This window comes from Leucopleurus acutus, assembly GCF_964270905.1.
Source record: "Leucopleurus acutus genome assembly, chromosome: 15".
In the NCBI taxonomy this organism is placed as follows: domain Eukaryota; kingdom Metazoa; phylum Chordata; class Mammalia; order Artiodactyla; family Delphinidae; genus Leucopleurus; species Leucopleurus acutus.
In genome coordinates, this window is record NC_139157.1 from 42,175,232 (window position 1) to 42,189,201 (window position 13,970).

The 13,970-nt window shown below is 40.6% G+C and overlaps 1 protein-coding gene across 1 annotated transcript in view; it reads right to left on the minus strand.

Annotated features, from left to right (window-relative positions):
- Positions 1-1,128: 1,128 nt before the first annotated feature.
- The window catches only part of SLC35F1 (solute carrier family 35 member F1), a gene marked incomplete at both ends in the record, with an annotated part of 421,977 nt that continues 409,135 nt past the window's right edge, over positions 1,129-13,970 (minus strand). The window contains one exon of the mRNA XM_082855277.1: positions 1,129-1,353. Within this exon, the coding sequence (XP_082711403.1) occupies positions 1,129-1,353 (225 nt within the window). The remainder of the gene's footprint in view (positions 1,354-13,970) is intronic.

The following is a 13,970-nucleotide window of genomic DNA, read 5'->3' on the forward strand; positions in this document are numbered from 1 at the left end:
AATATGACCACAGTGCCAGACTTTTTCATTGGTGGCATTTTTTACCACTACAGAATGGCCAGTTCAATCAAACGATCGTCAGAGACTGTTCCACACCAGCACCCTGACTTTGTTGGGAGGCCAAACAACCAATGACACTCCACAGTAAAGGTAATTTCCCATGCTGGTGTATTTCAAAAAGGGTGTCACACAAGAGGGCAGAGGACCATGGCTTTTTCCAATGCCTTGATTGATTTCCATATTATCACTAAAGGAATCTAGGGGGAAAAAGGAAAACCAATATAGTTTTTGAAGAGGGAACATAGGGAGGAGCAGAAAGATTTAAAAAAATGTATTGCCCTAAGCACAAATAATATTATTTCTGGGGTTTCCCATAAGCCGCAGAAACGGAACTTTCCTTATCCTGTTATTACAGGGACTTGATTAGCAGAATCATGTGGCACAACAGAAAGGCAATGGCCTGGAGTAATCAGAGATTGAAATATAAAAAGGCTAAAATGTTTGTTTTATATCTATTCCTAGAATAGAGAATTATATGGTCTGTTGCCACTCCCCACAAGGGTCACAGCACAAAATACATATTGAGCAGGCTATCCAACAGGTAACAGAGGAAACTGCGAGCCCCCAGGTCCCTAGGATAAGGAAGCGTCATAGGGTGGAGCTCCTGTGGCATGCAGCACTCAGAGACTGTGCACAAAAATAAAGTGTGATTCTTAAAAAGTGACTTGCCATAGAAAAGTGGGATTGATGTTAACTACATGTGAGTGGGTCTGGTGAGAGTTCCCATCAGGAGTACAAAAGCTCCTCCTGGAAGTCGGTGTAGTAACAGTAACCGTAATAATACAAACAATAATACTTGCTTTTGATTCAAACATTTTCACAGTAATTAATGCAGGGGGGTTGTGACCCGGATACACACTAGCTAGGCATCTCCCCAGGTCAGGTGGATCAGAGCCTGTGTCTCCAGGGATGTTTAGCTTATGCCTTTTACAGGCTTTCAGATTCGCTACCTTGCAGTCCACCTGTGTAAACCGCACCTAATAAATACCTTTCTCTATGTACAAAACAGAGATGACGGGCGGACACACGGCCGCGGAGGTGTCCTCAGTGGGCTGGGAGGGTGTCATCCTAGGCCACACGAACGTGGGGCTCGTCTTCAGTCTCCTGGCCCAGGCTGGTATAGGTGACTGAAGGCTCCACCTGAGCTGTGGCTGGTAAGTCCACGACGGGTCCCGAAGGATTGCGGAACTGCTTGTAAACGCGGGGGTCCTGGGCTATGTATGTGGAGGTGGAGGAGTAGAGCACCAGGCCGAGGAGGATGGTGAAGAAAGACAGGAGATAAAGTCCTGAAAACTAAACAACACAACAGCCAAGTCACTTAGCAGCCAGAGCAGAAGCACTTACCCACGAATGAGGCACAGAGACGGGAGCGGAGCCGTGACGGGCAGCTTGATGAGTCGGCCAAGGATCTTGATGGAAGGTGAATGTTCTCTTCTACCCTGTCTTGGTCTTACTGATTCTCCTTATCTTTTTTCTTGACTCTGTGGCTAACACAGAGGAACACTCAGCTAATTGTCCCTAAAGCACCCATCTCAGTACCTGATGTGAGAGAGAGTTAGTTAATCACGAATTAAAATACAAGTTAAAAGCAAATACTCCCCAATATCACTCAACAAAGAGTTGGTTGTTTGTGACTTCATTAAACACGGAAGAAATAAGAGATATTCCACTTAAGGTTGTAATGAAGCCATAAACACTGAGTCCCTCACTGACACAGCTGCATCAGGCACTTTTGTTTCACCTTAATCCAATTCAGACACTATTTGTCGTCTGAGTAGGAATTGTTATGGACTTTGGTAACTGTCTTTGCAAGATTAGATTATCCTTGGATAGAAAGAAATAGTATAACATTTCATTCTTGCTCCATTAATCTAAAAACAAAACCAAATAGGGATGGATATGTAGTGTTCCGTTCCTAAACTACTGCTCGACAACTCATAGAGGTTTGTGGTGAAAAAATAGAAAATATTGGTGTATACAATGTCCCCGAGAATTTACATATGTTTTTGGAAAAAACTACACCTTCTGGGCCTTCTTGAGTAGTTATTCTGGAATTACTTGAGTAGTTAGTTAGTGGGGGAGAGGGAGGTAACAGTATGAGTGTTTCCATTTCTGTTTCATACATTCATTCACTCCTTCATTCAACCAATAGTTTTCTTCTATGTCTTCTCTGTATTAAACTTTGAACTATGTGCTGGGGAAAGAGAAATGAAAACATATGGTCCTTACCATCAAGGACTTAGTAGTCTCAGTGGAGAAACAGAGGTACAGATAGATTAAAACAATGCAATGCACTTATGGCCTACCAACTCCCATTGTAGTTGACAGCTGTTGTCCCAGTCTTGACTACCTCTTGCATCCATTGGGAAAAAAGGATCAATTTGATTTTCCTATTTTATTTTTTATGTTCATACTGTCAAAGAACTAAAAACTGGTAAAAAAAAAAAAAAAAGACAAAAATTAATTGGAAGCTGGAAGAAAGGAAAACAGGAAAAGGATCCAGAGAGTCTATAAAGTTAAGTTGCAATGTTATAATAAAGAGTTAAAAGGTGGCTATGATGCTCAATAATAGGAAAGGCGGTTTTGAAAATGGCACTTAGAAAAAATATTCCTGTGGTTAAAAGTTCCTGCTATGATGTTTTGTTTTGTATACTTTTACCTCTCTGTCTCTCTGTCTCTTTCTTTAGCAGCAGCAAGATAGTTAAGACTAAAGATCACTTTCTGATTTTCTACAGCACTCCTCACCCTGTCCTATAAGTCCTTTATCCTTCACACTCATATGATAATACTTTCTCAGATGGATTTGTATACTAGACTCAGCTTGTAACAGCTTCACTTAATTAGCTTGATTAATTCAGTTTTTCCCAGTGAAAATAATTTTTTTCTTTATGAATTTGTTTGTCAAACAAAATGGTAGCAAAAGAAAACCACTAACTCAGGACTGCTGTATATGATCTCAGAAAACTTATTTACCCCCAAATTTGCTTCCTGAAGTTCTACATTCAAGAGCTTCATCCTTTACCTGAAACTTGGGCAAATGAAATGAGTTTGTTCCTAACATTAGCAACATTTCAAGTATTTTGTTAATGACTCTCATTTTCAAAAATCCTCTCATGCACCTCCAGTTTCCAGTGAGAACTTTTCAGGTCTTGGGTGTGAGGCCGCCCCTGTTGCAGCAGATGAAGGTCGAGAGATTAAGAATGGGGCTCTGAGATTAGAACTGCATTATAACCACAGACAGGATTCAAATCTAGCCCCACTCCTCTCTGGCTGTCATTGTGGACAACTTTTCTCAAGGTCCAAGTTTCCTTATCAGTACAGTGGGGATAATAATTGTACCTACTCTATAGAGTTGTTATAAAGATAAAATTAGGTAAAGCACGTGAAGCACTCATCCTACTGCCTACCTTGCAGTGAGTGTTCAACCTACATTGGCTCCATTGTTATTATTATTACAGCACTATCTTATCATCAATGACCTTACATATAAGACTGTTACAATACTCTTATATGATCATTGATGAAATTGCCTTTCTCCTATAGTCCCTTGACTATGGGACTCTGTCTTTCTTGACCAGCGTCAAGTGCAGAGCCTGGCATAGTGCAGGCATCTACTAAGTGTTATTTGCTCTTTGTTTACATTTTGAATGAATTAATGAATTTAATTAAAGTTTCATACTAAAGAAAGAAACCATAAAAACATCAGCCTGTACCAATAGTGTATTTCAAATGTTTTAGCTTTCAACTCAATCCAACGTCATCTCTCATACATAAAATGCTAAACAAAGACTCCTTGAAAGGGAAGTCATAGCACTGATCCTTAATCATTGACTCCAAAAGTCATCTTCAAACCTGTGATCAGTTAGAGGAGAGTGATGATGAATTGGGAGGAGCAATGTAGAAGGCAAGAGTCTGGGTAGAGGATTGTAGGCTGCTGACCAGAGGACTGGCAGAGGAAGTTTCATAAACTTGGGGTGGACAGGATTTGGCAACTGAAATAATGTAGAGACAGGAAAGGATCTGATACAGGGTATGAGAAGGATTTGAATTCCTCTCAATTTCTAATTTTGGCTCCTATATTCTGACTTGATCAATATGACAAAGATTTTAATAGCCATTTTTTGTAAAGCTAATGCCTTTGTCAGTGTAAAAAATAATACCTGAATCAATCATTTTTGGGGCATGGAACTATCAAGTTGAGTGATAAAACCACTACAAACTGTTTTCCTGGGACACAGCTTTAGAATGACAACACATACCTTACTTACAATGCATTTCCATTTAATCATACAGAATTCACTCTAAAATTGTTCAAAATACAGACAGAATGGAATTTTATATGACAGAGGCATCTTGGAAGTCACCCAAGGGGTTTTATTAATAGTCGGTAGAGAAAGTTTTCATTTAACACACAAACCTAAAATGGGAGCAGTAACGCAAGCATTAGATTAATCTGGAGAAATACTGAATGTTAAAAATAATTACAGAAAGGCTTTGTATTTTAAAAAGTAAGAAAAAGTTTCATTTTTCTCCTCTTTATAGATTGACAAGGAAAAAGAAAATTTAACAGGGGTAACTAATTGGATGACCCTCAGCTCTGGAAGCGCTGCACTTATCCTGACAGGGCAATTATTTAAAAAAACCAATCAATCAAACAAAAATTCTGTATATTCTAGGCTGCTTAATCTGTTTACTGCAAAGAAATACTCATGCCTAGTTCCTGGAAAGCCATCTCCCGGTGACAGATAAGGTGAGCCTCAGGTAGAGGTTTGCTGCCTCCCTTTAAGAATACGGGCTGCTGTCTGAAGTGTACTCCGTGGTCCTCACCGCAGTCAACTGTAGCCCATCAGAAGATGCTGTGTGTTTGGTGCTGCACTTTTGCCTGCATTTTATCTGACTTGTAATTTTGAGAAGCTGAAAAAGGATGCACCCTTTCTCACTACCCCACTGTACACACGACTGACTTTTCTCTTGCCTTTTTCCATCTTGACGGGTCTCACTGCTAGCAAGGATCAGAAAGCAGTCGCTGTACATAAGGAGAATGTCTGCGTGTTGCCTAAAGCAATCTGACTGGGACACGAGCCATTATTCAGAATGGGGTGGCTTGGGAGACTGATGATAAATCTGCAGCAAGCTCTTTAACCTCCAACCAGGGATGAAACCTAGCTCTTCGCCAGCTGGCATCTCAATATATACTAGTTAGCGAATGGGACATTCAGCACATCAGTTAGGGACAGACCAAATTTTCATTTTAGTTTTGGTATTAAACATCTAAGTCGAGTTTTAATAAACGAATGACTTGAATGGGCCTAAAGCTATACAAGTAGAAAACCACATGGTTTGAAAGCCATTTCAAAGTATATTTATAAATACATCAACTATACTATGTGGGGAAGAGGGCAGTTTTTAAGGGAGGTATTCTTTTTGGGGTTGACTAAAAGATGGCAGGGGTAAGCAGAGGAGAACGTGGGCAACCGCAGAGAGGCGTGAGGTAGGGCATGAAGTGACTGTGGGTTAAAGCTCTACTTTCACTGAATGTGTGTACCAACTGCCTCTACATGGAGGGCCTGGTTTTTCCTTCTTTCCCGGACAGTGCACGTTAAAAGAGGCCTTTTATGGTGTGTGCCTCTGTGTGACATGGCTTTTACAAGGTTCCTGATGTTAGATCAGCTGCTTCTGCTCAGTGACTCCACTTGGGCCTATTAATGACCAGAACTAATTTTGATTTAATAGGTAATGAAAAGTTAAAAGATTCTCTTAGTTCTTAAAGAGAGATGTATGGCAGTTCTGTCACCAAAAAAAAACAAAGGTTCGTTGGAATCAGAAACGATGTCGCTTGTGAGAGGTGGAAGAAAGACATGGAAAAGAGCAGTTGGTGGGTTTGCTAGGAAAGTGGGGTTCAGGGGAATGAGACTTGGGTAAAGCTCCTGAAGTTATCTGAGAAGAAGGGCAGATTTAGATTTAAATCCAATTTAGGTCTAACTTGGAGAGCTGAGGAAGGTCAGAGAAAATACAATTGGAAGGAGGGAGAAAATAAGGTCAAATCAGAAAGAAGATACAGGCAAAGAAAATTTCTCAATAGCTAGGAGGAAACAGGACTGAAAAACTTGGAGAGTCCCCTTCCCCCATATAATTCTTTTCTAAATTTACCCAGCACGTATTTTTCTCTCCTTGTCTCTCTCTTTCAGTGCATACACACACACACACACGCGCGCGCGCGTCTATGAGCCACTACTGCTGACCTGATAGGATCCGCCTTCTGAACTTTTCTTGAGAGAAGCTGAGTAGCCTGAAAGAACACCACCCCTGAAGGCTTCTCATGTATAGCAGGTGAGCAAAGGAGTTGAAACTGGTCTCTCAACTGCATAAGGAAGCTTCTCAGAAATAAATTCAAGGATATTTCTAATTTGCCTTAGACATGGCTTTTGACGTGGAAGGAGTTCACGTATACAAAGGAAATGTGGCCACAATAATGATTTCCTTTCTAGTTCTTATTCAAGTTTATTCTTTTAAACAGACACAGATGTAATCAAACCTTTCCACATTTTAAACTCTTTAGCAGAAAACATCTGAGAAGGTAGAGTCTGGGAGTCTACAAATTTAGCAGTTGCTTCAGAAGTCAATGCAATCATGGGTAAGAAGAACCATGAGAGCAGTGACTGGTCATTCCCAAGGTTATATGCACAGGCTGGTAAAGGTGAGGTTCAAGAGCTGCTGGGAAGAATTTCCATGTAGAGAGACTGGCCTGGCAATTTCAGCAGCAAGTTATGCCTGGGAAAAATTAGACTTTTAATTAAATTTGGGACACTGTCCTGAATACTCCGCAGTGTAAAACAAAGTGTCTTCTCCCCGGTACTACCACACTCCATGATATAAAATGCACATATAAAGCCAAATCAACTGGCACATCTAACCAAGATTTCTAGACTAAAAGGAATAAATAAGCCCAATTCTGTTTCAAACAGGATCAGATTACACAGTTTGGAGATCTTAGGTACCAGGGTAATTTAAAGACACATCAGTGACAAAGTTAAGCAAAATACCAATTAAAAGAATGAATCGGGAGTGGTGGCTCAGCTGTTTCCTGTGCCGTGTGGATGAAAAGCTCTTGGTGCTCCAGCCAGGAGGCAGGGCTCTGCCTCTGAGGTAGGAGAGCCAACTTCAGGACACTGGTCAACAAGAGACCTCCCAGCTCCACATAATATCAAACGGCAAAAATCTCCCAGAGACCTCCATCTTAACACCAGCACCCAGCTTCACTCAACGACCAGCAAGCCACAGTGCTGGAAAACCTATGCCAAACAACTAGCAAAACAGGAACACAACCCCACCCATTAGCAGAGAGGCTGCCTAAAATCATAATAAGGCCACAGACACCCCAAAACACACCACCAGACGTGAACCTGCCCACTAGAGAGACAAGATCCAGCCTCATCCACCACAACACAGGCACTAGTCCCCTCCACCAGGAAGCCTACACAACCCACTGAACCAACCTTAGCCACTGGAGACAGGCATCAAAAACAGGAGGAACTACGAACCTGCAGCCTGCAAAAAGGAGACCCCAAACACAGTAAGATAAGCAAAATGAGAAGACAGAAAAACACAGAGCAGATGAAGGAGCAAGATAAAAATGCACCAGACCTAACAAATGAAGAGGAAATAATAGGCAGTCTACCTGAAAGAGAATTCAGAATAATGATAGTAAGGTTGATCCGAAATCTTGGAGATGGAATGGACAACAGAATGGACAAAATGCAAGAATCAGTTAACAACGACCTAGAAGAACTAAAGATGAAACAAGCAACGATGAACAACACAATAAATGAAATTAAAAGTACTCTAGATGGGATCAATAGCAGAATAACTGAGGCAGAAGAACGGATAAGTGACCTGGAAGATAAAATAGTGGAAATAACTACTGCAGAGCAGAATAAAGAAAAAAGAATGAAAAGAACTGAGGACAGTCTCAGAGACCTCTGGGACAACATTAAACGCACCAACATTCGAATTATAGGGGTTCCAGAAGAAGAAGAGAAAAAGAAAGGGACTGAGAAAATATTTGAAGAGATTATAGTTGAAAACTTCCCTAATATGGGAAAGGAAATAGTTAATCAAGTCCAGGAAGCACAGAGAGTCCCATACAGAATAAATCCAAGAAGAAACATGCCAAGACACATATTAATCAAACTGTCAAAAATTAAATACACAGAAAGCATATTAAAAGCAGCAAAGGAAAAACAACAAATAACACATAAGGGAATCCCCATAAGGTTAACAGCTGATCTCTCAGCAGAAACCCTACAAGCCAGAAGGGAGTGGCAGGACATACTGAAAGTGATGAAGGAGAAAAACCTGCAGCCAAGATTACTCTACCCAGCAAGGATCTCATTCAGATTTGATGGAGAAATTAAAACCTTTACAGACAAGCAAAAGCTGAGAGAGTTCAGCACCACCAAACCAGCTTTACAACAAATGCTAAAGGATCTTCTCTAGGCAAGAAACACAAGAGAAGGAAGAGACCTATAATAACGAACCCAAAACAATTTAGAAAATGGGAATAGGAACATACATATCGATAATTACCTTAAATGTAAATGGACTAAATGCTCCCACCAAAAGACACAGATTAGCTGAATGGATACAAAAACAAGACCCTTATATATGCTGTCTACAAGAGACCCACTTCAGACCTAGAGACACATACAGACTGAAAGTAAGGGGATGGAAAAAGATATTCCATGCAAATGGAAACCAAAAGAAAGCTGGAGTAGCAATTCTCATATCAGACAAAATAGACTTTAAAATAAGGACTATTAAAAGAGACAAAGAAGGACACTACATAATGATCAAGGGATCGATCCAAGAAGAAGATATAACAATTGTAAATATTTATGCACCCAACATAGGAGCACCTCAATACATAAGGCAAATACTGACAGCCATAAAAGGGGAAATCGACAGTAACACATTCATAGTAGGGGAATTAAACACCCCACTTTCACCCATGGACAGATCATCCAAAATGAAAATAAATAAGGAAACACAAGCTTTAAATGATACATTAAACAAGATGGACTTAATTGATATTTATAGGACGCTCCATCCAAAAACAACAGAATACACATTTTTCTCAAGTGCTCATGGAACATTCTCCAGGATAGATCATATCTTAGGTCACAAATCAAGCCTTGGTAAATTTAAGAAAATTGAAATTGTATCAAGTATCTTTTCTGACCACAACGCCATGAGACGAGATATCAATTACAGGAAAAGATCTGTAAAAAAGACAAACACATGGAGGCTAAACAATACACTACTTAATAATGAAGTGATCACTGAAGAAATCAAAGAGGAAATCAAAAAATACCTAGAAACAAATGACAATGGAGACACAACGACCCAAAACCTGTGGGATGCAGCAAAAGCAGTTCTAAGGGGGAAGTTTATAGCAATACAAGCCCACCTGAAGAAGCAGGAAACATCTCGAATAAACAACCTAACCTTGCACCTCAAGCAATTAGAGAAAGAAGAACCAAAAAACCCCAAAGCTAGCAGAAGGAAAGAAATCATAAAAATCAGATCAGAAATAAATGAAAAAGAAATGAAGGAAACAATAGCAAAGATCAATAAAACTAAAAGCTGGTTCTTTGAGAGGATAAACAAAATAGATAAACCACTAGCCAGACTCATCAAGAAAAAAAGGGAGAAGACTCAAATCAATAGAATTAGAAAGGAAAAAGGAGAGGTAACAACTGACACTGCAGAAATAAAAGAGATCATGAGAGATTACTACAAGCAACTCTATGCCAATAAAATGGACAATCTGGAAGAAATGGACAAATTCTTAGAAATGCACAACCTGCCAAGACTGAATCAGGAAGAAATAGAAAATATGAACAGACCAATCACAAGCACTGAAATTGAAACTGTGATTAAAAATCTTCCAACAAAGAAAAGCCCAGGACCAGATGGCTTCACAGGCGAATTCTATCAAACATTTAGAGAAGAGCTAACACCTATCCTTCTCAAACTCTTCCAAAATATAGCAGAGGGAGGAACACTCCCAAACTCCTTCTACGAGGCCACCATCACCTTGATACCAAAACCAGACAAGGATGTCACAAAGAAAGAAAACTACAGGCCAATATCACTGATGAACATAGATGCAAAAATCCTCAACAAAATACTAGCAAACAGAATCCAACAGCACATTAAAAGGATCATACACCATGACCAAGTGGGGTTTATTCCAGGAATGCAAGGATTCTTCAATATACGCAAATCTATCAATGTGATAAACCATATTAACAAATTGAAGGAGAAAAACCATATGATCATCTCAATAGATGCAGAGAAAGCTTTTGACAAAATTCAACACCCATTTATGATAAAAACCCTGCAGAAAGTAGGCATAGAGGGAACTTTCCTCAACATAAGAAAGGCCATATATGACAAGCCCACAGCCAACATCATCTCAATGGGGAAAAACTGAAAGCATTTCCACTAAGATCAGGAACAAGACAAGGTTGCCCACTCTCACCACTCTTATTGAACATAGTTTTGGAAGTTTTAGCCACAGCAATCAGAGAAGAAAAGCAAATAAAAGGAATCCAAATCGGAAAAGAAGAAGTAAAGCTGTCACTGTTTGCAGATGACATGATCCTATACATAGAGAACCCTAAAGATGCTACCAGAAAACTACTAGAGCTAATCAATGAATTTGGTAAAGTGGCAGGATAAAAAATTAATGCACAGAAATCTCTGGCATTCCTATATACTAATGATGAAAAATCTGAAAGTGAAATCAGGAAAACACTCCCATTTACCATTGCAACAAAAAGAATAAAATATCTAGGAATAAACCTACCTAAGGAGACAAAAGACCTGTATGCAGAAAATTATAAGACACTGATGAAAGAAATTAAAGATGATACAAATAGATGGAGAGATATACCATGTTCTTGGATTGGAAGAATCAACATTGTGAAAATGACTCTACTACCCAAAGCAATCTATAGATTCAATGCAATCCCTATCAAACTACCACTGGCATTTTTCACAGATCTAGAACAAAAAATTTTGCAATTTGTATGGAAACACAAAAGACCCCGAATAGCCAAAGCAATCTTGAGAACGAAAGAAGGAACTGGAGGAATCAGGCTCCCTGACTTCAGACTATACTACAAAGCTACAGTTATCAAGACGGTATGGTACTGGCACAAAAACAGAAATATAGATCAATGGAACAGGATGGAAAGCCCAGAGATAAACCCATGCACATATGGATACCTTATCTTTGATAAAGGTGGCAGTAATGTACAGTGGAGAAAGGACAGCCTCTTCAATAAGTGGTGCTGGGAAAACTGGACAGGTACATGTAAAAGTATGAGATTAGATCACTCCCTAACACCATACACAAAAATACGCTCAAAATGGATTAAAGACCTAAATGTAAGGCCAGAAACTATCAAACTCTTAGAGGAAAACATAGGCAGAACACTCTATGACATAAATCACAGCAAGATCCTTTCTGACCCACCTCCTAGAGAAATGGAAATAAAAACAAAAATAAACAAATGGGACCTAATGAAACTTCAAAGCTTTTGCACAGCAAAGGAAACCATAAACAAGACCAAAAGACAACCCTCAGAATGGGAGAAAATATTTGCAAATGAAGCAACCGACAAAGGATTAATCTCCAAAATTTACAAGCAGCTCATGCAGCTCAATAACAAGAAAACAAACAACCCAATCTAAAAATGGGCAGAAGACCTAAATAGACATTTCTCCAAAGAAGATACACAGACTGCCAACAAACACATGAAAGAATGCTCAACATCATTCATCATTAGAGAAATGCAAATCAAAACTACGATGAGATATCATCTCACACCAGTCAGAATGGCCATCATCAAAAAATCTAGAAACAATAAATGCTGGAGAGGGTGTGGAGAAAAGGGAACACTCTTGCACTGCTGGTGGGAAAGTGAATTGGTTCAGCCACTATGGAGAACAGTATGGAGATTCCTTAAAAAACTACAAATAGAACTACCATATGACCCAGCAATCCCACTACTGGGCATATACCCTGAGAAAACCAAAATTCAAAAAGAGTCATGTACCAAAATGCTCATTGCAGCTCTATTTACAATAGCCCGGAGATGGAAACAACCTAAGTGCCCGTCATCGGATGAATGGATAAAGAAGATGTGACACATATATACAATGGAATATTACTCAGCCATAAAAAGAAACGAAATTGAGCTATTTGTAATGAGGTGGATAGACCTAGAGTCTGTCATACAGAGTGAAGTAAGTCAGAAAGAAAAAGACAAATACCGTATGCTAACACATATATATGGAATTTAAGAAAAAAAATGTCATGAAGAACCTAGGGGTAAAGCAGGAATAAAGACGCAGACCTCGTAGAGAACGGACTTGAGGTTATGGGGAGGGGGAAGGGTGAGCTGTGACAGGGCGAGAGAGAGTCATGGGCGTATACACACTAACAAACGTAGTAAGGTAGATAGCTAGTGGGAAGCAGCCGCATGGCACAGGGATGTTGGCTCGGTGCTTTGTGACAGCCTGGAGGGGTGGGATAGGGAGGGTGGGAGGGAGGGAGACGCAAGAGGGAAGACATATGGGAACATATGTTTATGTATGACTGATTCACTTTGTTATAAAGCAGAAACTAACACACCATTGTAAAGCAATTATACCCCAATAAAGATGTTAAAAAAAAAAGAATGAATCATGGGACGTCCCTGGTGGCGCAGTGGTTAAAAATCCACCTGTAGGGCTTCCCTGGTGGCGCAGTGGTTGAGAGTCCGCCTGCCAATGCAGGGGACACGGGTTCGTGCCCCGGTCCGGGAAGATCCCACATGCCGCGGAGCGGCTGGGCCCGTGAGCCATGGCCGCTGAGCCTGCGCGTCCGGAGCCTGTGCTCCGCAACGGGAGAGGCCACGGCAGGGAGAGGCTCGCGTACCGCAAAAAAAAAAAAAAAAAAAAGAAAAAAAAAAAAATCCACCTGCCAATGCAGGCGACACGGCTTCGTGCCCCGGTCCGGGAAGATCCCACATGCCGCGGAGCAGCTAAGCCCGGGCGCCACAACTACTGAGCCTGAGCTCTAGAGCCCGCATGCCACAAGTACTGAGCCCAGGAGCCACAACTACTGAAGTCCACATGCCTACAGCCCATGCTCCGCAACAAGAGAAGCCACAGCAATGAGAAGCCCTAGCACCGCAATGAAAAGTATCCCCTGCTCACCACAACTAGAGAAAGCCCACGCGCAGCAATGAAGACCCAACACAGCCAAAAATAAATAAATTAATTAAAAAAAAGAATCAATCCATTAATTCTTCAAAAAAAAAGAATGAATCATAATTAAAGATAATGCTGCCATCGTGGAGTTTTTAAGTCCAAATATTATGGGTAGGTAAAATTGGATTTTGTAACTAAAAGGGGAGCCCAAGGTCTCTTGGGTCCCCACTTGATATGTGGGTTGAAAGGTGGACCCTGTGGATCACAGCCAGTCTGCTGAGTGTCCTGGGCCGGGAGGGAGAGGACAGCTCACCAATGAAAACACGTCTCTCAGCAGCCGTGTGAGTATAAGAGGGCTGTGGACCACACTTTGAACCTGGGAATGGAATGGTGGGGAGAAGAAGATCAGAGGAAGAAGAGCAGAGGAAGCTGGTCATTGCTGGGCAGGCTGTAAGCTGTGGCCTGGGTGGGATCCTGTGACAAAAGGCTCTGCCTGGTCCTGATCTATTGCTGCTGAATCTGAGTCAATTGCTATTCAGGGCAAGGAAACTAGACAGACCCGACTCCACAGAAACATCAACATAAACAAGTTGGTACTTGACCTCCTAATTTTGGCTCTGCACTAACCTAACAAGATCATTTTTATC